General features: G+C 38.6%; 3 protein-coding genes across 11 annotated transcripts; all 3 read left to right on the forward strand.

The window, feature by feature from the left end:
- Positions 1-93: 93 nt before the first annotated feature.
- LOC122408754 (SAFB-like transcription modulator) lies at positions 94-13,052 on the forward strand. Of its 8 annotated transcripts, none has more exons than XM_043415754.1 (15): positions 94-479; positions 2,198-2,300; positions 2,421-2,578; positions 2,668-2,997; positions 3,352-3,376; positions 5,265-5,418; positions 6,928-6,968; positions 7,181-7,449; positions 8,042-8,207; positions 8,302-8,555; positions 8,973-9,475; positions 9,834-10,007; positions 10,120-10,259; positions 10,878-11,034; positions 11,604-13,052. In XM_043415754.1, exons 1-15 carry the CDS (start codon positions 357-359, stop codon positions 11,749-11,751), a joined length of 2,745 nt encoding a protein of 914 aa, XP_043271689.1. In that variant the 5' UTR covers positions 94-356; the 3' UTR covers positions 11,752-13,052. The 8 variants fall into 8 exon arrangements, with proteins under 8 accessions (XP_043271689.1, XP_043271687.1, XP_043271685.1 ...); XM_043415752.1 differs by having other exon boundaries at positions 2,198-2,288; positions 11,586-13,052; XM_043415750.1 differs by having other exon boundaries at positions 95-479; positions 11,586-13,052.
- Positions 13,053-14,379: 1,327 nt separating this feature from the next.
- Positions 14,380-23,524, forward strand: LOC122409781 (proclotting enzyme). 2 transcript variants are annotated; one of them, XM_043417575.1, is made up of 7 exons: positions 14,380-14,694; positions 18,240-18,314; positions 18,496-19,114; positions 19,918-20,147; positions 20,308-20,500; positions 20,996-21,273; positions 22,020-23,524. In XM_043417575.1, exons 1-7 carry the CDS (start codon positions 14,670-14,672, stop codon positions 22,313-22,315), a joined length of 1,716 nt encoding a protein of 571 aa, XP_043273510.1. In that variant the 5' UTR covers positions 14,380-14,669; the 3' UTR covers positions 22,316-23,524. The 2 variants fall into 2 exon arrangements, with proteins under 2 accessions (XP_043273510.1, XP_043273511.1); XM_043417576.1 differs by lacking the exon at positions 14,380-14,694 and adding an exon at positions 16,408-17,168.
- Positions 23,525-23,678: 154 nt separating this feature from the next.
- Positions 23,679-25,040, forward strand: LOC122409784 (uncharacterized). The gene has a single exon (XM_043417581.1). It carries the CDS (start codon positions 24,020-24,022, stop codon positions 25,022-25,024), a length of 1,005 nt encoding a protein of 334 aa, XP_043273516.1. The 5' UTR covers positions 23,679-24,019; the 3' UTR covers positions 25,025-25,040.
- Positions 25,041-25,055: the final 15 nt, after the last annotated feature.

Consider the following 25,055-nt stretch of genomic DNA (forward strand, 5'->3'; position numbering starts at 1 on the left):
ATACGTGACAGGCTAATCACTGCCCCCTCTTTTTTTCGTCTAACAATCTCCTTTGTACATCGTATTGCTCGACGTTTCCTTGCGACGGAAACTTCCATTCCACTCTTTCGTGTAGGATGCGTTAAAAATTTACAACTTTGGTGTTCGTACGATTTTTTGTTCATTCGTCAGCATATGGTGCAGATATCGCGTATGTGTGTGATTCGTGCGAACATCGAGCTGATTTCGAGCGTAGTGTTGGCGTGAAAAGAACGTAGGAAAATATATCATTGTTCGTTGGACGGCTAAGTAACGCCGGTGAGGGTGTTACGTACAAAGTTTAGTTGAGCCGCGAGACTTTGTCGAAAAGAGGGATAATGGCCGATACCGACGGTAAAAAGTTGACCGAACTACGCGTTATCGATCTCAAAACGGAGCTCGAAAGACGTGGTCTTGACAAGACCGGCAACAAAGCTGCTCTTCTTGAGCGTCTCTCCAAGGTAATTGTCGTTACTATTTTCGTCCACATTTTCTCCATTATATTCCTCGTGTGTTCTCCCTATCAATCTTTCCATTTCGGCACATGCATACACAACCGTACATGGGCGTCGCGTGGTTTTTCGGACGCCATTTTAACCCTATTGATCCCTTCGCCGACACGTCTTGCCGATTCAGAACAACTTTCAACGAAGACACGAATATATACATGCCAGCAACGTAAACGAAATCAAATATGATTTTTTTCGTTGACAACGATGAAACCCCTTTTTTCGCACACATGCATAGTAAGAGAATCCTTTACGCGGGAAGAAACATCGTCGTTTCACGAAAATTTCTGGACGTACTTGCAATTTTTTTCAACATACCTGTGTACACGTCGAAATGACGCTGCGTCACTTGTGGCTCTTGTTTCCATCGAGACTCTATAGTCAAATAATCAACAGAGATCGGAAATAGAGAGCTCATTTTTTTTTCTCAGCAATCGGCACTCGGGATCTCTCGTGGAAATAAAATTCTGTATATATCTGCTTATCCAGTCTGCGTGATTCTAGATGACGAAATATAATCTTATTCTAGATTCTAGTACACAACATAAATATATGTATTAGGTTGTTGTACATATCGCGATTTCCAACGATTCGTAATCGATCACTCCTAGATGAAAAACAGTGATAATCTCGGATATCTATAAATAATTCAGTGCTCGCGTTTGGGAGATTGAAAAACTTGAAAGTTCGATAGTTACAGAAAGCTTCAACAAAGCTGCTCGTACCGAAAAAATTACACCATTCACTTATTTCTTTCGTGGAAACAAGCCAATTTATTTGGGTTAGAGATAGAGGTTACAGAAATAGAAGAAAACTGTGAATTCCGTTGAGTCTTGTGTTTTTTGTGTGGAAAAACATATGCTGAGCACTTGAGAGAGAGGTGGAAAATAAAAATACGAAAATCCATATGCAAGTAAACAAACTATAAGTTTTCATTGTTGGAAATCACAAAATTTTTTTTTTAGGCAATGCAGTGAATGATATAATTGAAAATTCTAATAACTTAAAAATATTTTGCAGATGCATGCCACAAATTAAACTTTTTTTTTGAATCTTTTGAATTTTTTAATTCTACCCATGTACAATAATTTTGAGTATAATAATCCAATATAGGGAAAAATAGCTGTATAAAATGTTTTTCATACGTTTTCTTCTCTGCACCTACAAACGATTTTACTATTATTTTTAAACAAATCAACCGGTTCGAAGCCTGTAAACCCATTTTATTTAAACAAATAATTGAATCAAGTATTTAATAATAATGAATTGAAAAGAAAAATTTCAAACTCATGAATATTGTCTTTGTTTTTATCATTGATGAAGTATATGAAAAGGTGATTGTTGAACAACATTATGTTTGCTCCAAATAGGTAGAGTCGTGAAAAGCCTTACATTCTTATTCGGAAGTTAATTTTTCCATTCTAACATACATAAATGCAGTGTGGGAACTTCATAAATTTTTTGATTTATTCAGGAAAAACTGAAAAATAATTTACAAAATGTTTGTATTGAAATTAGTTAAGAAAGATGAAGTCATAATTTTTTTAAAGTTCTTCATAAAGTCACTGGAAAACATTTACTCTCTATTTAGTACTATATAATATTAAGAGTTCTGGAAGCATGCAAAACCCACTTGAAACATAAAAAAAATGATTTCTTGGTACAACAAGAATGACGTTTTTCAGGCTATATCGGAGGAGGGTGAAAATCCAGAGGAATTTCTGATTGTACCTTGCATAGGAGTCAACAAGATTAGCCCTCGTAAGAACAGTGGTAAACAAGATTTTAGCGCACATTTGAGAATTGGCTCTGTTCAGAAATGAGAAAAAAGTAATGTTATGAATAAGAGAATGACTTCTTTATTTACATCTGTTTGCTTTTTATTATTGACAGCTACGGGAGTAGCGAGTCACGACGAGCCAATGGACACTCATGACAGTTCAAAAGAAGAGTGTAACGATGCTCAGGAGGGCGCAGAGACAAAGTCCAAAGAAGATTCTCCTCCAAAAGTTTCAGAAGACGAGATAAATTCAGCTAAAAAACAACTGAATGTAAGAAAATTGTAACGTAACTGATCATTTATCTGAAAATGTTTTTTAGTTTTCTCATCCACTGTAATTTGTTGAAATACAATATTTAGTCTGAGCCACAAGTAATTCTGGAAGATGCAATGAAGAAAGTTGTGAAACCTCAAGAATCCAAAGCAGAATCCAGTGAAAAAGTTAATAACGAGGCTAGCGAAGAAGTTAAAGAATCTGACAACAAGGACGAAGAGGAGAACTCTGGAAATACTGAAACAAGCGAATCTCCAGCTTTGCCAGCTCCAGCTCCACCTGTTGTCACTCCAACTACTCCAGCACCTACTCCTGCACCTTTAACCAACAGCTCTATCGAGGCAAATGGAATCGACAACGAAGACTCTATAAATCTCACGATTGGAGAAGACGAAGAGAACCTCCTTGCTGAGGAGGTATGTAAATTTATTTTTTTTCCTCATGAAAATTTACCGTTTTGTCCGTAAGTTATTTGAATGTGTTATTTAAATTTTATAAATTAAAATTTGTATATTCACAATTTTTGGAGTTATGTCAAACTTGATCGTTATCAACAGAATTGCACGAAAATACTTTTCAGTCGATCTCTATCTGAGTATTTTGTGACGTGTGGAACACGAAATGATTAAGAATCAGCCGTGAAAAGAAATAAATGAATTCTTGGAATTCTTATTCCATTGAATCCATATTTAACCGAATTTCAATAAAAAATTCAGTATTTTTTTCACATTTCAATCGTGAATTTGAGAAATTTTCATTATTTTTTCCAGACGGAGACTCACGTCAGGCAGAAGGGTAAGTCATTATTGTTTATTCGAGCACAGATATTTTGTTTGTTGGGTTTCATTTTCGTTACAAATAAGGATTAGTCGAATAAGAAATTGGAAGCATAGGTACACTCGATAATGCGATATTTACGTGTTTAAATGTGAGGGTAAGTAAAAAAAAAAAGAGAAAAAAAAACATGAGAAATGAAAAAAGCAACGAAGCGCTGCATCAAGAACAAGAAAGTTCGTTGAGCTGGCGAATTAAAAGAGAAAACGTTCAAACAAGGAACGTTGAAGAGTAGACAACGCAACGACCTATCGATGCTGCGGCGTACGGTAATCCGTATGGTGAATCTTCGAAGTCGTAGCCCCGAGTTTTCTCCTCGAGGAGAGAGTCCACCCCGGATTCGCGAAGGGTGTGCGCGTATGCTGTTCCAATACCGTGAGGCAAGTCGACAAATTTCACAGAGCAGAGACGTGGTAGAACAACTCAACAGCGATATTCCCGAAATACGACAGCGCGGATCGTACCAACTAGAATACGGTAAAGGCAGAGATTCGAGTGGATAAACTCGCTCGGCTCAATCATCACGGAATTCAACGTTCTCCAAGCCACGTATAAAAACATACAAACAAACCAAAGATAAAAAAAAAACAAATCACTATAGTCCTTAAGTTAGTTTACGATAGCAAAAAATTCAATTGAAATTAAATTAATTATGACTGCCGCATAGAGCATCGATGGATCATCGTTAACACCGAGTAAAATATCATTTACAGAAGAAATCATCGAGAGAGTACTGCAAGTTTCGATCTTATGTTTTCTTTTCTCTCTCTTTATTTTGTTCTCACATCAAGCATCACATTTCGGGTGGAGTCCCAACCTTCATCGTCGCAGTTGTCAACGTACTTTTTGCAAACTCTTTATAAACGTGTACGTGTGTGTGCGTGTTTGTGTGCGAGCTGACCGCGCACGAGTTCATCGAACCTCGAACGAATGGCTTCATTCGAATCGATCGACGATGTCCGTACGCAGGCACAGATAGACGCGCACACATGCCTGCATGAGCAACGATAACGAGATGGGGAGACGAGTTTGAAGCTGTTGTTACGTCTTTCTCCGCGAGGCTTTATGAGCAGGGATCGAGTGCTTTCCCTAACTATTGCAGGAATCGTCATCACCTCAGCAAGAAATCGTCTACAATTCGTCGTAGTCGCGTCATCGGATCAATGGGTCGAACACGCACGCACACACATCATCAGCAGATACAAAACAAATAATAAATTAGAAACAAAAAAAAAGTACCAAATGAAAAAGCTCGTTCCAGAAGCGAAGCTCTTTTCGCCCATTGCCAGTTTTTCATCAAACGACGTGTGAGTGCGTGTGTGTATGGACGTATGTACGCGCATGTGAGAGAGTCTCTGTGTGTGCGTGCGTGTTTAAGCGACGAGAGAACATCGAGAATTCGTCGTCGTAGCAACGGAACAGCGTTCGTCTCTCGTCATCGGGCCAACATCCTCGTGCTTCAGCAGCAGCTAGTCCCAAGTCACATAGGAATAACCGCCGAATAGGTGTCTTCTCTTCTCTTCTTTCCATTCCATTGGGGGCAATTACGAGAATACACACGGGGGCGTTTTTCTTCACTCTCCAACAACACTCGGACTCCTCAGAGAACGAGAGAGCTTCGAAGATTCGCCCTGAAACAAGAAAAAAAAACAAAACAAAAACAGTATTTATTTCTAGGGCGATTTGCGGTCCAACGACTTGGAAAGTCGATCGACCGGAGAGAATTAAAAACAAACAAAAAAAATATATAAAAAAAAAACAATCGAAAATCAAAAATAAAAAAAAAACAAAACAAAAGCCTGGCTCGTACAGAGAGTGACCACTGTTGCTACCTTGATTGTCCCCGCAGATGGAGGAGCTAAGAAGAGAAACGAAGATAACAAGAAGGTCGACACTAAAGGGAGCAGCAGAGCTGACGGCGGGTCCAGCAACAAGGATGTCAACTCGTCCAACTCTAACGCAGGGATCAAGAGCAAGCTGGACGGTGGCGATGGAGGCAAGAGGTTGGTCTCACATTGCTAAACGGTGGTACGACGAAACAGTAAAAAAAAAAAAAAAACAAAACAAAAAAAATTATCAAAAAATCCAAAACAAAAGTCACGTTACCCTCAACTAAGCGATGTGCTTCCATTGGATTACGTCTCACCCGACCTGGATGTAACACAGTTCTCGGACAACGCTTCCCCCCAAGATCGATTAATTCGACAAGTTTACACGCAAGATCACTTTCTCATATCCAAAAACCTTATTCCAATCACGTTTTTCACCCCTTTCTCTCTCTTCTTTCTTTCTTTTTGCTATTGAACGAAAAAGCACATATATATATATTTAAAAAAATATATATATGTATGTCTACATATGTATTTATCCACGTGCGATGGAGCCACGAATTAATCCCGACTCCGTCGAGCTAAGACTGCAATTCTTAACTCTGGAAACTATGTTAAGAATGGAAGAAATTGGCTAGCAAACTTTTGTACGCGGTGAATACAGGAGAGAGAGAGAGAGAGAGAATGTCTCGGAGCATCGGTAAATAAGACGAACGCTAAACGAATTGTGTACATTTTTGATTTTTTGGTTTGTACGATTAATGAAGTTTAGATATCGTTAAACGGCATCGTTCAACGTGATTCAACGATACGATGGTCCAGACTTCGCACTGTGGAGGATCCTCTGCATCTTTGTGTGTGTGTGTGTGTATATATACATGTAAAAAATTCATATACACACGTTTTTCTCTTTCTCTTCCTCTCTGTCTCAGTCTATGTCTGAATCTCTGGAAATCTCGTGATGGCAAGCATCCCGGGGGATCCCGAAATTTTCAATCGCAATAAAAGATTTCGAAGTAATGCAGAAAATACGAACTAGAAAATGAAAAGATGTAAAATGAGGCTCGCGTTGTTGGTAGCAGCTTTACGCGTTGAAGGACAATTTTCTTCGTCGTGGCTCGAAGATACAAAAAAGTAACATAACAATGAAATATGAGCGTAATTTCCATGTGAGAAGATGTGCGAAATCCTGAAACGACGTCAGCGTTACGTCCTGAGGGTACACGCTCCTTTCGAAGGCGCGTTCCTCTCAAAATGTGTCAGCCTCGAGACAAACTTCTCTCACATTCGACAAAGTAACACACGTGCACCCAACGGAGAAGTACAAATACCAGCCAGAGGAAAGCCAACTCTTTAATTCCTATTTGTGACTTTGGTGCAACGGTGTGAATAAACTTGTAACGCGTGTGCCGAAATGAAAAATAATAAATGGATACTTAAATCATTAATTAAATAGAAGAAAAGAAATAAAACAATACGTTAATACATTGTAATTAGACTGAAAACGAAAAGTTGCTAGCCAAATTTGGTGTGCCTTAACATAATTGCAGAGATAATTATTGAGGTCTGGGTATTAAGGGAGCAGTTAGAAGTTTATATTTTTCATATGCAAATGAAAAGGCAAATTTATATTTTTTTCATACATTCAAATTATTGTACTTACTAAATCAGACTTATTTACAGTGGGGACTCCAACAATAAGGGACCAAAGAGAGATGAAAAGGGTAAGAATTCTATAGAAAATTTTTTCTACTTTTTTTTTAATCTTTTAAGGACGGGGATTTTTACGTTGAAATCGAGTTTTTTTCACACGAAATTTGTGCAAACTATTCGATATTTCGACCAGACCCGTCCTGCAAAGGTTAATGACAATAGAATTGTTGTTGTTTTTTTTTTATCTAATCGATATTTTCTATGTTTAAAAACTATTTTTTAGATAAGAAAACTACCCAATCGAGCCCGGCAAATGCCAGTAGTCGGAATTTGTGGGTATCCGGACTTTCGTCCACCACTCGTGCCACTGACTTGAAACAAATATTCTCAAAATATGGAAAAGTCATTGGGGCCAAAGTTGTAACCAATGCAAGAACACCGGGTGCTCGATGCTATGGCTACGTTACTATGTCGACCAGCGAAGATGCAGCCAAGTGTATTCAACACTTGCATCGTACCGAACTTCATGGTCGTGTGATTTCTGTTGAAAAGGTAAATTAGTACACTTGAGAACAAAACAAACGATGGATAAGGCATGAATAAATTAGTTTAGAATTCATCATAGTTTTAATGGAATCTCAGAATTAAGTGGAGATTTTTTATTACATGTTGGAGGAAATGGATTTACCGACAATTTTCATTAAAAGTATTCGATTAATGAACATGAAATTCCAATTCTATGCTTTATCGTCATTTGTTCGAAAGCACGGACTCTCATTCATCTGTTATTTTTTTTAACAAACTTTCTCAAGAGGTTATGTGAAATATTTTTAATATTGGCTTTTTTACGAAACTTGTTACAACGAATAATCACAACAATTGTCCGAAATTTCATTTCTTTAAATACTACTGAATCAATAAAAAAAAAAAAGCATGGTACGAGTCTGACATGATTGGGGTTCGAAGAAATTTGGCGACAATCGTTGTCTCAAATGTCACAAAACTCAATTGATTCATGATAAATCTTGTGCAATTTTTTTTCGGTTCAAAACTTACAAACACTATCGACACGAGGGAAATGGAAACAAAAATATTGGTTGCATATAGAAAGAATGAAAGCAATCATTTTTAAATTTTTTTCCAGGCGAAGGGCGATTCGCAGCAGGGACACATGCGTAAAAGGGATTCGAATAACGGCAAAGTAGAGAAAAAAGAAGAAAAAGATGCGAAAGGAAAAGATGGTCACGAATCGTCGGAAAAGAAAGACAAAGATGTTAAGAAGGACGTTGACGAAAAAGGCACTGAAACTGGTAAGTTGAAAAGGTTGATATTGATTCAAAAATAAAGCTCGATTTCGCTCTTAAATTTCTGGTAAAGTAAAAATGTTTTCATGAATTTTGACAGCTAAGAAAACGGACGAGAAGGGTGAAGGGGCAACGGACGAAAAGAAAATCGATGGTGGTACAGACAAGAAGGAAGATCCTACGAAGGATGCTGACACACGTTCGACCAAATCAACGAGCAAGAAACCTGAGAGCGAAAGGGGAAAACGTGACGACAAACGCATTAGAACTTGGGATCATCATCGTTCGCACTCAAGATCTCGCAGTCGAGAACGCAGGAGACGTGATGACGTACTGACTTTTGCAAAAATAAGGGTTAGATATTTCTGTGTCGCTCCGTCGTGACATTTTGCCTCGTTTCGAAAAGCAAAAAACGTTAAATTTCATTCTTCGTGAAAATCGAAGCTGTCAACTTTTTTAAACAACGTATTGAGAAATTTTATTTTGTTTATTTTTGTCCATTGCTTCACTTTTTGTCACATTATTCAAAAAGTGAAAAAAATGTTATATTTTATGCCATAAAATTGGAACTTTTTATCGGAAAGTGAAAGTACAAGTTAAAACACGCAATACCGGGACGAGACTGAAGTAGCCAACCACATTTTATTTTCAAGTTATAAATTTCTTAAATTGGTTGAATCAGTTTTTTCGATGATGCTTAATTTAAATTGATGTTTTAACGTCGCTAACCGCGAGCGTATACTCAAGTTTTATTTCCATTGAAAAATCTAGGAAGAACGAGAACGCCAGAGACTAAGGCAGAGGGAATGGTTGCTGAGAGAGGAAGAGAGAAGACGCCGCGAAGACGTTGAACGACAGCGTGAGATCGAGCGTCGTCAAAGAGACGAAGCTGCTCGATTGGAGCGTGAGCGCGAGAAACTGCGACGGGAACGCGAGAAGATTGAACAAGAGAAAGCTGAGCTGCTCAGACTCGAACGCGAACGTCAAAAACTCGAGCGTGAAAAATTGGAACGCGAAAGACTCGAATTGAAGAGACAACAAATGCGTCTCGAAGAGAGCAGACGAGCTCCGCCACCACCTTCCATCAAAAGAACATCGAGCGATCGCAGGGATCCTCGCGATCTGTACGTCGAACCCGATCGCAAACGTATCGCAGCTGAGCACAGTCGCAGACACAGTCCTGATCGTGTTGCTGACAGACGTCCCGAAATTCTCGACAGAGTATCCGACCGGCGGCTAGATTCCTCGCCACCTTCCAGATATGACTCTACTAGGTAATGAAAATACTATAATTTTTCCGAGTTTCTGTTCATCTGATATATTTTTATAAAAACTATATTTTCTAAACTTATTCATCTGTCGTGGTAACATTTATCATTGGGTAAAATCTTGTACATGAATTAAGTTTGCTCACTTTTCTCGTAGCTTGAAATTTCGAACAAAAATTAGCCAATCCTCATGAGTAAAAAATTCGTTGAGCTGAGGATCTTCCACGATTATTCTAAGAGCGCGATTTCTTTTCGGTGTAATGTAAAGTAAATTGTTGAAATATAAAAGTATAGAATTCGGTTTTAATTAAATAAATTGAACAACACAAAAGTAATGAATAATTATTGTTTTTTTTTTTACCAGATCAACACAAGATCTGACACTGAAAAAGGATTTCAAGCGAGGCACAGAATTCTCATCGCGAAGCAGCCGACCAGAAACCTTCCCGGAAGTATCGCGGGGAAGGGAGGTGATTGTTCGCCGCGAAGCTCTTCCGACACCGTCGTCATCGATCGATTCTCGTCAAGTTAAAGAACGGTTAGTTGGTTCATTGTTTCGCGAAGGAGAAGTATTCAAAGGAAAAATGAATGGGAGAAAATAAAATTTTCTCGCCTTGTCAATAATAACGTTGGGTGATTTATGTTTGAAGCAGATACGAGCGTCCAACTACGACAACTTACGGTCGTGAGCGTGAGGTTCGAAGATCAGAGCCAGAATCGCACAGAAGTAGCAGAGACAGCCATGCTCGTTATACCGAGAGTTCGAAGCCACCGGGATCCAGTGCACCTCGTAAGTACAGCGATCAAAGTCAATTGGCGATCGAAAAGATTCGTATGTGCTCCAAATCTGGCCGTCGTTTGCGCGAAATACGGACATAGTGAAATGCAATCATAGTGTTCCTTGTTTCCCTCTATTATTTTCCCTTCGTTTTTTTTTCTCTTTTTTTTTCGTTAAAACGGTAAAAGCATTCCAAAAACACTCTAATCGCGTTACGGGACAGGCAAATGTTGGCAGTTTATAGTAATTGTTGAAGAAAGCAAAAGAAAAGAAACAAAATGAGAGAAAATACGATCATCATATAAAAAGTATGTTTTACTAACGCGACCTCGCTACGGTACAAATTGTGACCCGATAGCGTTAAAGAATCTTTTATACGTCAAACGAATGAGATTAAAAATGGCAATATTGTAATTCGCTATCCTAATCGTGTATTTGTTATGATAATCAAATAAAAACAGACATTTGTCGATACCGCAAAACGATTGAGTTTTATTGTAGCAAGTTGTACCCGCAATCGATTGATCTTTTTCCGTTCTCTTTTTGTCCTTTTCGTGCAATCATTTATTTGATTGTTTTGTTTATCTTTCTTTTGTTTCTTTCTCACGTTCGACTCTGTTGTTCCAATAGGTGAGAGCCGATACGGCGACAGTAATCGTGCACCTAGCGGATGGCACTCTGGACCACCGTCCACTAAATCATTCAATTCCGTACAAAGCAGCGGACCTCGCGATCCTCGAAACGAACCATCTAGCTGGAGCAGTCGCTCTTCGGACAACGTCAATAGGTAAAATCGTGCTAAATGTTTTTTCCGTGAATAATGTCGGATTTTTTTTCTCCTACCGTCAAAAATTCTGGGGTACATTCAAGCTCTAACCCCTCATCAAACAAACATATGAATTTGGGAAATAATGTAGGAAAAGTATTCCTCATCATTCCTATGTTACAACTTTCAATATCATTTTTTTCGTTGACTATCCTTTGCTGAACTCGATAATAAATCAATTGATCAGTTCCAAAAGAACAAATACTTAACAAAATTTCTCTCTAAGCAAAAAAAGAGAAAAGATTTGATATTTCAATCATGATACAAAACGTACAGCGTATTTTTGTCCTGTGCTGCTCAATGGAGCGAAAAAATGTCGGGTTCCCGACGAAGTAATGGATATTACTCTGATCGATACAGTTTCACTAATAACAACGCATTATTTCGACTATTGTAAATGAAAATTTTTATTTTATTAACGTTAAAAAGAAAAACAATGAATTTTCATAATTTTGATGATTAATTCATTTATTATCGATGATGATTTTCGTTATTGTGACTGTTATAAATAGATGGAGTAATTCTAGTAGCATGGGAAGCGGTTTGAGACATCCGGGTCCACCGATGTACCAGGGAGGGCCAATTCAATCGATAGGAGGATTAGCAGCACCGGGAACAGCACCATCCTACGATCGTTTCGATCCTTACAAGTCATCTATGCCTATAAGAAAATACTAATCGAAAGAAGCGTGAGAGAGAGAGAGAGAAAGAGAGAGAAATCACCGTTTATCAATCGCTACAGGTCAAGATCAACGTTTCACAAGGATCATTGAATAAAGATCTAGTGACCTACGTGAAATACGCCTTGCTGGAGAAGAAAGAGAATCAGAGAAGTAAAAGTTTAAGAATTTATTAGTTTCGAAGCATGGAGAAATGTAATATTTCGCTTGACGTTGAACAACGTCGAAAGGGATAAATGAGAAATGAATTTTAAGAAGGGATAAATGGAAGAGACAACAGTGACGAATTCGTCGGGGAATACAAATTAATATCAGCGGCTAGTAAGATTTATTTCGAAACTTTTTCGACAATTCGGTGCAAAAATCTTACCGGAAGTTTTAAACTTATTACAAACACGATAGTTTTCATTCTTCCGTTTTTCCCCAATCAATTTTGTAGATACCGTTGTATCTTTTACACCCAAAATGCTTATTTCTATTTCTGATGAAACTTCAATTGAAATATTACAAAACCAATCACACCCTTCGACATAAGTGATACTGCTCCATCGAATGACTAATACTTCGGATTCTAACCGAATATTCAAGAGTGTGAGGAATAACGAGTGAGTGAATTACGAGTTTGTTCCATCTCCGAAGCACTTGAGAACAGGACGATGTTCTTCGAGAGTACGTATATTGTGAAGAAAAAAATATTGAATCAATACGTATAATGTGTACAGCATATGACTACTTATATATACGACGTTTCTGTATATTTGTTAATAGACATTGTACGATCTCGACTAACTTACGAGTGTTACTGCGGTTTTGTGTTCTCGGCAAATGACTCGTTACATTCACGTACACTCGCTTCTTTCACCGGTTGTTCGTTACAGCGTTTTTCTCATCTGGTCACGAAAATTTTTAACCATTTTTCAAAAGCGTGTATGAAGTGGGAAAAAAAACAAACAAACAGAAATAACGAAATAAGCGGAAATAAAAATCAAGTACGAAAGTCAGACTGTATCAGAGTTGTACGATGATAAAAATCACTGCGTTCGTATGTTTAATAGTTCGCTAAATTGTTTCCACCGTTTATTACTGTACAATGAAGTTTCAGTGTTCAATCGAGTTCAATTTATTTCTTTAGTTTCTCTCTCCCCACCTGCCCCCCCCCCCTCCTCGTTATTGTTCAATATTATTTCCGTTAGACTTGAAGAAAAAAAGGGAGAAAAAAGCGCAGAATGAATGAATATATGCAACTATGTAGTACACGATAATTCCAATTATCCAAATAAATTTACAAGTACCACAATATTTCGAAGAAACTATCATCGCCGGGAACTTTTCTTCTTTCATCCTCACGGTCCTCCTAATTGTGAGAGTATTTAGGTGACCTGTCACTATGAGTTTCGGATCCGGCATGAGCCGCCGGATCGTGTCTCCCCCCTTCTTTTTATTAACAAATCTCATGGCGCTGACTTTCGAGAGCGAATGTCACGGGAGAAACTCGTCCCTTCGGATCATCAGATCCGGATGGAGCCTCGCCACTGAGTGAAGACGCAAATGACATCGTCCGCTCCGAGATTAACAGGAATTCAGAAGAACGGAAAAAAGAACGACAACAAACGGCTCAAAATTCTTCAAGTCATTGAATATGCATGCTCATCGCGTCCCACGTACGATCTCAAAACTGGCACAAATTTGTCTCTATTAATTCATGCTTTCGGAAACCAAATTTTTTTATATCTAATCGCTGCTTTTTTGTTCGTGTCCCATATGGGTCTAAAGTCACAACGAAATTCGAAGGGTTGTCGACGAAAATCTCGAGGAATGAAAAAGCCGGTAACGCCTGTGATTTCGCAGTTTGACTCGTGTCTTGAAATACAGTGTTCACGATATTCTGTCATTATTACTCGGTCCAGTGGAAACGTCACTCTTTCAACTGAGTTTTGTACAAAAATGTGAAAATTGTAATTGAAACTAGTTATTATACTCGGGCATTGGGATTTGTCGTCATTTTTCTTCATATTCATAACTTTCGAAAATTGTACTTCGAAGAAAAGACTGGTTCGTTCTCCATCCAAATCGAATATTAAGGCTAAAACTTATTTTTAACGTTCTGTTATTTGTTATCGTGAAAATAAGTGAAATTGCATATCCAGTTGAAAATCGGAGTGGGAGCGAATAAAAATTCCAAAGAAAAACACTTGGAAATTTCCGAAAAAGTTGTAGTTGCGGTTTCCGAGAGAGAAAAAAGAGCGAGCTGTCTGAATTTTTGATGGCAGTTTACGAATTTATGAATTTCGAAAAAAGTAAATTCGTCTTTACAAAAGAAAAAAAAACCACTTGGTTAAACTTCGACGAATGTTCAATGGAGGATGTCAGCCCCGGATGCGCCTTCGCGAGGAGGGGAATACCCCTTGCAAACGCATGTGACGTACCTTAGCCGAAACGAATCATCGAAATCCGTACAAGAAAGGAAAAAGAAATACGAAGAGACGCGGAGAGAAAGAGAAAGAGAGAGAGAGGCTCTAACCACTTTCCCTTGGCTCGTGCGAGGCGGGTGAGGGATGGCGCCTCTTCGAAGGAAAGGAGAGAGAGTAAGGTGTCCCGAGGAAGTATGTCGAGGTCTTTTCACGGACAGTCTTCGTAGCCGGGACTATCCTGCAACTACGAGTGCTCGCTTTACTTCCGTACATCTCCGACTAGTTTATTTTTTCTTGCTCCGCTCGGTAGACACGTTGCAATGTGTCTTTCTGTGACTTATTAAGACGATTGATGACCGATAAGACATATCACATTTCACTTATATTTTCCTTATCTTTCGTTGCTTGTTTATTTACCGAGATATTGTGAATTCGCACGTGGGTGTTGTGGATCGTGTTTACTTACGTTTGGAATGTCAGTGAACAAGGATCAGTAATTATTTCCATGAGGATGTCGCCGATTATTTTAGGCAAGTGAAAAATCCTCTTTGAGCATATATTTTTAGTTTATTGTCATTTCTACACGAGTCGATTCTTTCGCGGGCTTTTTTTAGTATTTATTCGTAGACTCGGATAAAATGTCACTGTCACGTAAACAAGGAAAGTACGTAAACACGTGTGGCCGGTGTTGATCTTTTTGGTTTTGTTTTTTAACCTTGTTTTCTCCTCTCATCGCGCGATAAAGTAGAAAAATAACTGCCTCTAGTGTGGTTTTGTCAAATGTACCTTCCAACGATCGAAATTCTGTCAGAAATCCACGATACTCGGGCAAATCGAGACTCGTGGGATATTCACAAAGGAACGAGTCAACGCGTTCTCTTACGCGATCAGCCGAGTGTGTAAAACGCGTTTAACGCTGTTCACGATTGAGCGTGTACGCGCGAACACACGTGTGCCTCGTAATTGCGCTGTTTTTTATTATGAACTTGCGATATATTAACATTTTAACCGGGGAAAAATACCGCCGTCCCACTCCATCTTGTTCCGTTGTTCATTACTGAAATTTCTCTTTCGTTATTTCTTTTTTATTTTTCTAGCAACGGGAATCCGTTCGCTATTGTTTCTGGTTTATCCGGACGATAAATGCTATGCGGGCAGAGCAAACTCTTCATTCGTAGAAATATAATACAAATCTGGGTTACGCGGTTCAGTACATTCCTCAGAGAAACGAAAGAAGAAATCAGGGTTTTGTTGCGGTCATCGAGCATCAAGTTTTGACTACAACCCATCGTGTATCATATTTTGCTATTTCGGTTATTCAAAGAACCTTCAATTACCGTCGCGCGAAATCGTAGCATATCGAGTAAAAACACTTGAAAAACGTCGAGCGAAGAAAAGCGTGAAAAAATCGTTTCGAACAAATGACACGAAATTTCCGATGAGAATAACCTTTTTTTAGTGAAAAGAGTTTATCGAACATCTCAAAAAGCCTATTTTCGATGACAGAAAAAACATGTCATCCCGAAAAAAAAATCTGTCACACAAATTCGTTCCTCAACATTGTGAAGGAATTTTTTCATTATTTTATTCAGAAAATAATACACTTCGTTCATGACACAAAATAAAAAAGTTTGAATTGAGGTATCGATGTCTGTTGATCGAAAAAAATTGGACAAAGTGGGACAAAATGTGAATGTTTTTCATTTCGTGCAAACATCATTTGGGGCACGGAAAGAGAGAAAGAAACTTCGAGTGAATTTGAGGCACGCTGAATGTCAGATGTTCACAGAACAAGCACATTTCATTGTTGAATAATAAAAAAAAAAAACCTCCGCCACGATTCTTTATCGAGGTCAAAATATTTTTCGGTGTTGGTCAAAAAGCAAAGTTTCGGTCGTTCCTTTCAATAGACCATCAAGATTCGAAAGATTCGCAACGAAAGGAAAAAAAGGCGACGAAAAAGATTCCACAAACTTTCACCGGGCCTGACTAAACTCGATGCGTGTCTTCCGAAAAGGTATAAACACAGAGACGCTTCGTCGTTTTTCATCCCGCAGTGTTTTTATTTTATTTTTTTCAAATACTCCGTGTAAACGCCCGGCTCTCACGAGGGTTATCTTCCGTTTAATTTCCTCTTGACGTTTTATCCAATATATCCGCGGAATCAACAACACAGACGCGAGATCGACAAGAGAGGATTAAAAAAACTTGTTTGTATTCTCTTCCTGGTTTCTTGCTGTTATATCGCCGTAACCCAGATCCACGATCCACGAACGATTGTAAGCCGTCACCCGGCGCCTTTCCGCGCAAACAGTGCTGACCTCCATTGCGTAAACTTCGAGTTCCAACGATTTTCCATTTTTACCATGAAATTTGTCGTATTAGAAGAAGCGGGCATTGTGCGACGTGAAAACACGCCGGGGAGGGCGCATGCGAAGTTGAAGCGACGAGACTATCGAGATAAATGCAAACACACGAATTACTTTACTCGTTCGAGCGTGGCGTTATAAAAACTTTAATTTCACCGTGCTTTTTTCGGTCGAATGTACGAGGAATTTATTCTTCGTGAATATGTGCTTGCAAGTGATATTTATACATATATATGTGGGTGTAGAATTTTACTTATATCGACGCATACATCGATGTGCCTAAGTTTATATACAGAGAGCATTTGGATGTAAGGTGAATCATTGAGTTGAAGAAAGGCAGACTTTCTCGTCGGTTAACTTTCACCATCGATGGCGCGAATAGTCCGGAGGCCTTTGAATACTCGTAGTAATTTCAATTGAACAATCCTGTTTCCTCGCTCCTCCTATTTCCGTTACTTATCTCAATCCGAGCATTTTTTTTCTGTGCCCGTCCGGCGGAGCCAGCAATTTGACATTTGATCGAGTCTCAATGACAGTGATTGAAATAAGAACAATCATCTACTCGTAATAATGCACATTTTGGTTCATCGTCAACATTTTAATCGACGGCATCTTAGGACAGTGTTATTTCCCAGGTTAGCAAAAAATTTCGCTTCTTTCCTGTTGTTAATTTAATCCAAATTTTCTCTACTTGAAAGTAATGTTGAGTTGTCTCAAAATTTTATTCGTTCATTGATGATATTTGACGCTGAAGTTTTTTCTAACAGAATTTTCTGCACGATTTTTTGAGAGAAACTCGAATTCTCACTCATTTTGTTCAACGAAGTGCTAAAAAAGTTTCCGCTTGCTTACCGTCGAGCGAAATTGCGTTTTCTTAAAAATTTATAGATTTGTAAGGTTTTTGCGAGTCGTTCACCACCGTGACGTTGAACGAGGAAAAAATTGATCGGAATCCTTGCAGCGACGAGAGAAAAGAGACTTTTGATGTACTAATTATTCAGTCGACGCTTCGCGTCCAAAACCTACCGCAATACAACTTTCTTTTTTAGCATCAAAAATAAGGAATATGTAAACGTATACGAGGCTCGATTCGCCTAACGTAACATCGAGAGATGAATATTCACGTAGCTTCCGGAATTCTGGGAATGAGCGTTCAGCCAAAGTCTCGTTTCCCTTGACACGTTCTCATTCCTTCATCCTCTCGTAATAAACAGTCCCCCAAGAAATATCATGCAGTCAAATTTATTGGGTATTTCCCCATTTAGTTTTCGACTCTTTCCTCGATAATAGTCGCTCGGTTGTTACGTGACGAGCTTCGAGATCCTCTCAAAGCAGAAATATTTAGCAACAGCGACGATCGCATCGAGAGACTCACGCGGCGCGGTAACGTAACTGCTGGGATTCCCCAAGAATCCAAGTCGCTTTCAAATGATTCGTTACACCCCCCCTCCCAGGGACAAAGGATCGGGTGACAGCAGCGCCAAAATTTCATTCAACGGCCCAATAGAATTGAGCCAATTATTTTCTTTCAAATCCCCCCACTTTGAGCTTCGAAATAAACCAATTGAAAATCCGAAATACAATTCAACAAAAAGCGTTAACCGAACGATTTAAAAATCCAATCAATTGATCATGAAACAAGATTTTTTTGCATTCGACCGCCAAATTTCGGACATCAAATTAATTTTTTCTTTTTTTTGTTACAGGAATATGTATCGCACTCAATTTATTCTCGATTGCTGTTTCCCACGATGGTGATTACCCCCAGCATCACAGTCAACGTAAGTGAAATTTTAATCGAATTGTAGGTCCACTTATTTAAGCCTTAATTTATTTAATTATAATGAAATTACAAAATAATAAATTACAATATAAATAATAATAATACTGAATTATTCAAACCTCAGTATTCGACTAAAATTCATACTCTTTGAGAATAATTTTGATTTTGCATCGACTCAGGGTACAGTCCCAGGCTCCATAAACCACAGTATGCCATGTCAGTGAGAAGGTGGACGGAATCATGGGACGGACCACCGAGACGAGGGCCTCTCTACCGGAGAGACGCTCAAGGAGCTGCGCATTACGTCAAAGTCATACCGGAAACAGAAAAGGTCGATCCGTTGATAGCGATAAGCGAGACTCTTGGAGCCCTCAACACCGTGGGAAGTTACATAGTAAATATGACCCGAGGAGTCGAGAATTCTGAGAGCCCCTCGAAGGAACTGCCATCGGCTATTTACACCATTTCGAAAAACATCCTCGGACGCAACGTGACCGACAGCATAGCACCGCTCGTGCGAGGCGTCGGAATTCCTCTCCGACAAACGGCCAATCGTACCGGACCGTTGGCCAGCTCGAGCACCGAAAAAACAGTCGAAACTCTCGTCAACAGGGACAAAGAATCCACAAGCTCCTCGTGCACGACTGCCGAAGGTGGCCCAGGAAAGTGTCAGGACCTCAGAAATTGCCCGCAATTGCTACTCGATCTCACCAAATTGAGACAATCTTTGTGTTTCAAAAGCCTCTTCGTTCCTGGGGTCTGCTGTCCTGTCGACAAAAACGACATTTTCGGCTCCAGGTACTGAGATCTCTCGTTCCTCGTTATCGAGCCACCTATTTTTGGCTCAAGAGCGTTTCTGTTCTGATGCTTTCGAAATAATGATCATTTGGCTGGGAGAAATTTTGCTCGGGTGGACAGAAGATCTGTTTTTATGACTTATTAATCAAATTTGTCAAAACTCAATTAGAATTGCAGTGGGAATGAAATAATTCAACTAGAAGTGACGAGGTGTCGGTCTCTTTGAGGAATTTCACGAGCCCAGCTCAAATACCAACGAACTTTCAATGTCATCGGCTCAAAAAGTTAATGAGACTTCAGTTTTCGGTGCAGCAGAACCCTCAAGCCAATAGCGTTTCTTGAATCGATTTTTATTGCAGATGGACCCCATTTGTACCAATGGAACGTTAATCTTCGTGAACATCAATCTAAAATCTCATTTCTCAGGATTTTCATGTAAAGTTAGAGAAAAATGATTGTCCAGGTGAAAGAAACTGAAATAATGAAACCGGATTGCACCGGATCGAGGAAATTTAGGAATGTAAATTTTGATTCATGCCGGTAGTTACACTTCGCGGTTAGTCTGCAGGCAGCTGGGCTCTACGATTGAACAGATTTTTGATTTTTGTGCTAGCTCAGCCTTCAGTTCATTGTGCATCATTGAAAACGTGGCCCAAGCCAATAAATGTGGCAACTTATGGAATTCGTGATTGTGCTTTCCAATGGAAGCGTATTTAGAGTGAAGACAAAAAGCGCTTTGAAGAGAATGAACGTGAACGATGTCTTGAACGTTTCGTCTTGATTGTATTATTTTTTGCTTTCAGTCCTCCTTCGGCGACGACTCCCTCACCGATTGAGAACTATCCAACGAGGCCTCCGTATCGGCCGACAAGTCCAGCGACTCCAAAACCGATACCGCTTTTCCCTCTCGTGCCCTCGTCGACTTCGAGACCCTCAATTCCGATCGTTCCCATCCCCGACCTCGTGAGCAATTCGTCCAACAATTTTGAGACTATTGAGACGATCGACAACAATTTCATTACTGACGACGAAGGTATGAAAATTATTTGACGATCCAGTAAAATTGATTCGCAAATTGTCCGAAACTTGGGACCGGAAGTTGCGGAGGTTATCGAAAGCAATGACTCGCCTGACGATTTCCTGCTTCGTTGTTTTCGTCTTTTTTTTTTTGTTATTCTTCTTTATTTTCTCAGAATGTGGTGTACGGAACTCCGGAAAGTATCGCGTTGTTGGAGGCGAAGAATCTCTTCCAGGTCGATGGCCCTGGATGGCAGCTATTTTTCTTCATGGTTCCCGACGCACGGAATTCTGGTGCGGTGGCTCTTTGATCGGGCCCAGACACATCTTAACAGCCGCTCATTGCACTCGCGATCAGAGGCAACGACCGTGAGTTTCTTCATTTAATTAACACACTAAAAGTTATTTCAACGGTCAGATCGGGTCAAAAGGATGAATTTTGTAACGTACCAAGTGGATCAAGAAAAATCGAAATATACAATTCAGTTTCCATTTGCTAATCTAATCTCATTTCACTTTCTCAAAGCTAAGAACGATTATGAACCGTAATTATGGAATAAATTGGAACAATATTTGAACTTACTCAAAAAATTCTGGGCTAAGATGGATGATAGATTTCTAAAAGAATCTTCGAGAGACAGTAATGAATTCACAAAAAGAGTGAAAAATGAGAAAATAAATGCACTCGAGACTTCGGTAAAATTTGGAATGAAAAGCTGAGACTCCAAACATTTTTATTCTTCAAAAAAGTCTTGAAATTCGTATTATCAACTGAACCCACAATCTTTCGTTCCCCTGTTGCATGATTTGATCCACGTATGAAAAAATAAGTTTTATAACCAAAAATATGATTTTCTATTTCAGATTCGCAGCCAGACAATTTACAGTTCGTCTCGGTGACATAGATCTCGAAAACGATGACGAGCCATCGTCGCCGGAGACATACGCAGTCAAGGCAGTTCATGCTCATCAGAAGTTTTCACGGGTCGGTTTTTACAATGACATTGCGATATTGGAACTCAATCGACCGGTTAGAAGATCACCCTACGTTATACCGATTTGTTTGCCTCAAGCACGATATCGGAACGAACCTTTCGCTGGTGCTCGACCAACTGTTGTCGGGTGGGGCACTACTTATTACGGTGAGAATTTTTTCTTTCGTTCTTCGAATCACGAATCACGAAAAATCGAAAACAATGAGGGGATTTCGGTGGCACTTGATTTACATTCAATTTAGTCAATTTTTCGAATTCTGCTCCAATTCTGGCACTTTTTTGTTGTTGGCGTTATGCATCTTCAGTTTTTTCGATTTATAACACTATGAACCGCAAAAAGTGATCAAAATGTCTCGGTATTTTCACGCTGAGCTGATTCGTCTTTACAAAATAATTTCCAAGCTTAAATTATTTATGAAATTATTTATTGCAATATTCTGTTATGAATAATTTCTTTCGATCTACCAAGTCGTTATTATTATTAATAAATAAATAAAAAGTAAAAAATGGCATTTCCGTAAAACGACGGAATAATTGACTCATGCTTATTCTCGTTAGTGTTAGAAACGGACGAAAAAAATTGTGCCTCGAAACGATAAAAAACGTAGGCAGTTGAATGATTTTCTCAGATTTCGTGTTTTGGACCGGAAATACAGTCAGTCGATGCGGTTCTTGCGGTCTTTTTTTTTTATTTTTCAGTCAAATCATGCTTGAAGAATTTTCATAATTTGAGAAAGTTTCGAGAAATCAAAAGTTTCAACGAGGTTCGCGTTTGACGTTCGTTTTCTTTGGTATTCAGTTTTTTCCATTTTGATCGGTTGAAATTACAGTTGCGGAGTGGCTAAAATTTTATTATTTTTTCAATCTAATAATGAAGTGAATTTCCTAAACAGGTGGAAAAGAGAGCACCGTTCAACGTCAGGCAGTTTTACCCGTTTGGAGAAATGAAGACTGCAACGCTGCGTATTTCCAACCGATAACAGGTAATTTCTTATGCGCCGGTTACAGTCAAGGTGGAAAAGACGCTTGTCAAGGTGATTCGGGTGGACCATTGATGCTGCGATCGGAAGGTAAATGGATGCAAATCGGGATCGTTTCTTTCGGCAATAAATGCGGCGAGCCTGGTTATCCCGGTGTTTATACACGTGTCACCGAGTACGTTGATTGGATAAAATCCAATTCCAAATGAAAAGTCCTCGTAACTGTGATCATAATGCGATAAACCTCAGGGAAAGACTCGCCGGAAAGAATGCGAAGAAAATAGGCTGCAAAGAGCGAAAAATACAGCACTTCAACAGTTCGAGTTATCCTGCGTCACAGAGAGCCAAAATATGGTATTGAAATTGCACCGTAAACGCTGCAAAAAAGTCATTCCGTTATTGAATTTCGAGCAGTGTGCCCCTTCGCCCGTTCATCGCTAATCTTGTGGGTCTAAATGTTGCTACGAAAATTTCGTTCCTGAAAGGAATTAAAAAACTGTACAAAAATATTGCCCAATAATTATATAATCAGGAATTTCGATGCCTTTCAACGATGCAAACTCTAACAGAGTATTGAAAGAGCTACAAAGAGGGGGAAACAAAATCCGGCTCGTCAAAGTGCCAACGAACGCGTGAAATCGAAGAATTATTTTATGCTTTCTTTTTTTCAAGTTCTTTCTCCGTATGCGGGAAACCCCACGGTTTCGTCATTCGTCCCCAATTCCCACGCAATACTTATTCATATGAAATCCCATTGCGAAAATATTCATGGAAATACAAACAGTGACACACGATCTACAAGCGACGAAGGCATATCGAATTGTAAATAATTCTCCGTTAGAAAATCCTCTTTTTGGTTTCTGGAGTAAATGACTGGAGTAAATCAGTTCATTTTCGTAAGTTCTCCGTATAACAAGTGCAAAAAGATAAATCTTTTCAGTCATTTATAATTTTGATATCAATTAATTTATTGCGATTCAAATTATTTATCAGTTTTGCCGTTTTGCTCAAAAATTACTTTTGGTTACTTGCGAATTTGAATGAAAAGAATTATTCATTTTTTTTTAAATAAATGCGAACTCGTTTGCAAGAGAGCTCAACATTATTTACAAGTTTTTAAACTAGTTATTTGTATGAATTTCACAGAATAATCACCCCCAAAATTCATTCGCTTTATAAAAGTACCCGCTCACTGCTTTACTCTTCATTTTTACGAAAATGATACATTGTAAATATAATTAAAGTTACGGTATGATTGCAACGATGCAATACTGCGACCAAGTATATTCAATGAATGAATAAATTATTTAAATTCGCTCGTATAATACAACGAGTATGTACGTGCGATATAAATTATACGTCATCGGCAATTTTAAATTTTCACGATGAAATAAACGTTTTATACCAGAACAAGCAAATGCGAAAATAAAGAAATTCACTTTTTTCACAACTGTCAAGCCCTTGGGACCATTCATTTCAGAAGGTTATAAATTTCACAGTGGTTTATTCAATGTAAGATTAAAAAAAATAAGTTTGAAAAAAAAAGTAAAAACACATTTTATCGAAATGGATCGTGACATAATTAGGCTTAAGTTAAGAAGTATGTCTGAAGGAGATTTGGGGAGCATTGCCAAGAGAATGATTGGTGGTGCACTCAACGATACAGGTAGGAATAACCTACACAAATGAAATTTCGCTAAATTGAAATCCACAATTGAAATTAACGTTTAGAGCTTTTTCATTGATATCTTAAAATTTTATTCGTTATTTTGAGGGCAACAAAATCAGAATTTCAGATGTAAAAAAGACTGATTTTTTCCAATAACTATAAGAAATATTGATTTTCTGTGGAGTTCGTGAGACCCAGTGCAACGATCGATTTTGTATCAAAGTCACAAACCCAAAATTTCCGAATGATGAAAAATGAGTTGTTGATTCTTGTAGAACAAATGGCAAAGCTTCATCGTGCCATTTACGAGGAATTGTGTTTGCAAGCTCAACAAAAATTTGACACAAAAAAATTTGAGAAGGAATTGATTAACGTTGGGTGCAAAACGAAATCTGCTGCCCACGAATCGCTATTAGACGGTGAATCCCAAAATAGTACGACCGAAATCGCAGCTATTGTAACGGTAAAGATTGAAGATTCTTTTCCGAGCGATCAATTTGAGAATTCAGCTGTCCCAAGACCAAACTTGGGAAATCGAAAAAAAAAATCAGTAACAATGAAAATGAGTAAAAAAGATTTGGACAAAGCGAGAAAGAAAAACGAGGAAGCCTTTGATATTTGGAAACAAGAAAAAACTAAGACTTTGCGACGAGCGTTGAAAGAAGAACATCTGAAAAAGCAGGCCCATTTCGTTGCCCAGCAGAAGGAGTACGATAAAAGGCGCGCTGCCTACGAGGTTCATTGGGTTTTTTTTTTTCAATTCATTGGAATTATGTTACTTGAAAAATCTAAAAAATTAATTCATCAACTAAAAGAATTTTTTCTAAAAGTAAACATTTTTTTTCATATCGAAATCCGAATTTGTGTCATTCGATGGCTATCTTTCGAACAGGCTCACATACGCTGGAAAAAGTTGCAGGCATCTCAACCTAAAGTCAATAAATTACCGAAAAAGACAGTAAAAAACGATTGTCTAAAGATGCTGGAACTGGCGAACGAGAAAATAGCAGTGAACGAAGAAGCATCCAGGGTTTGGAAGAAACAAAAAAACGGAATTGCGAGGCAACAATCGCAGCAACGACGTCAAGTTCGAATTTTAAATTATGATAGTGGCTTCGAATTCGCAGCTTGGCTTGATCGGTTGGACTTACTATTGCATCAAAAATACATGCGGGAACGACGCTATCTCGTTCGATCCTTTTACTGCCAACCGGCTTATTATGGCTCAGCTGCTTTGTGTATGAATTAATCAAATGATCACGATCACTGTGAGTTGTAGT

Source organism: Venturia canescens, chromosome 4 (assembly GCF_019457755.1).
Source record: "Venturia canescens isolate UGA chromosome 4, ASM1945775v1, whole genome shotgun sequence".
Taxonomy (NCBI): domain Eukaryota; kingdom Metazoa; phylum Arthropoda; class Insecta; order Hymenoptera; family Ichneumonidae; genus Venturia; species Venturia canescens.

Coding starts and splice junctions, on each gene's coding strand:
- LOC122409781 (XM_043417575.1), top strand. CDS start 14,670: ATGAGGATGTCGCCGATTATTTTAG. Junction 18,315..18,495: donor CCCCCAGCATCACAGTCAAC/GTAAGTGAAATT, acceptor GCATCGACTCAG/GGTACAGTCCCAGGCTCCAT. Junction 20,148..20,307: donor TTTCATTACTGACGACGAAG/GTATGAAAATTA, acceptor TTATTTTCTCAG/AATGTGGTGTACGGAACTCC.
- LOC122408754 (XM_043415750.1), top strand. CDS start 357: ATGGCCGATACCGACGGTAAAAAGTTGACCGAACTACGCGTTATCGAT. Junction 480..2,197: donor TTCTTGAGCGTCTCTCCAAG/GTAATTGTCGTT, acceptor TGGTACAACAAG/AATGACGTTTTTCAGGCTAT. Junction 2,998..3,351: donor AGAACCTCCTTGCTGAGGAG/GTATGTAAATTT, acceptor TATTTTTTCCAG/ACGGAGACTCACGTCAGGCA.
- LOC122409784 (XM_043417581.1), top strand. CDS start 24,020: ATGATGAAAAATGAGTTGTTGATTCTTGTAGAACAAATGGCAAAGCTT.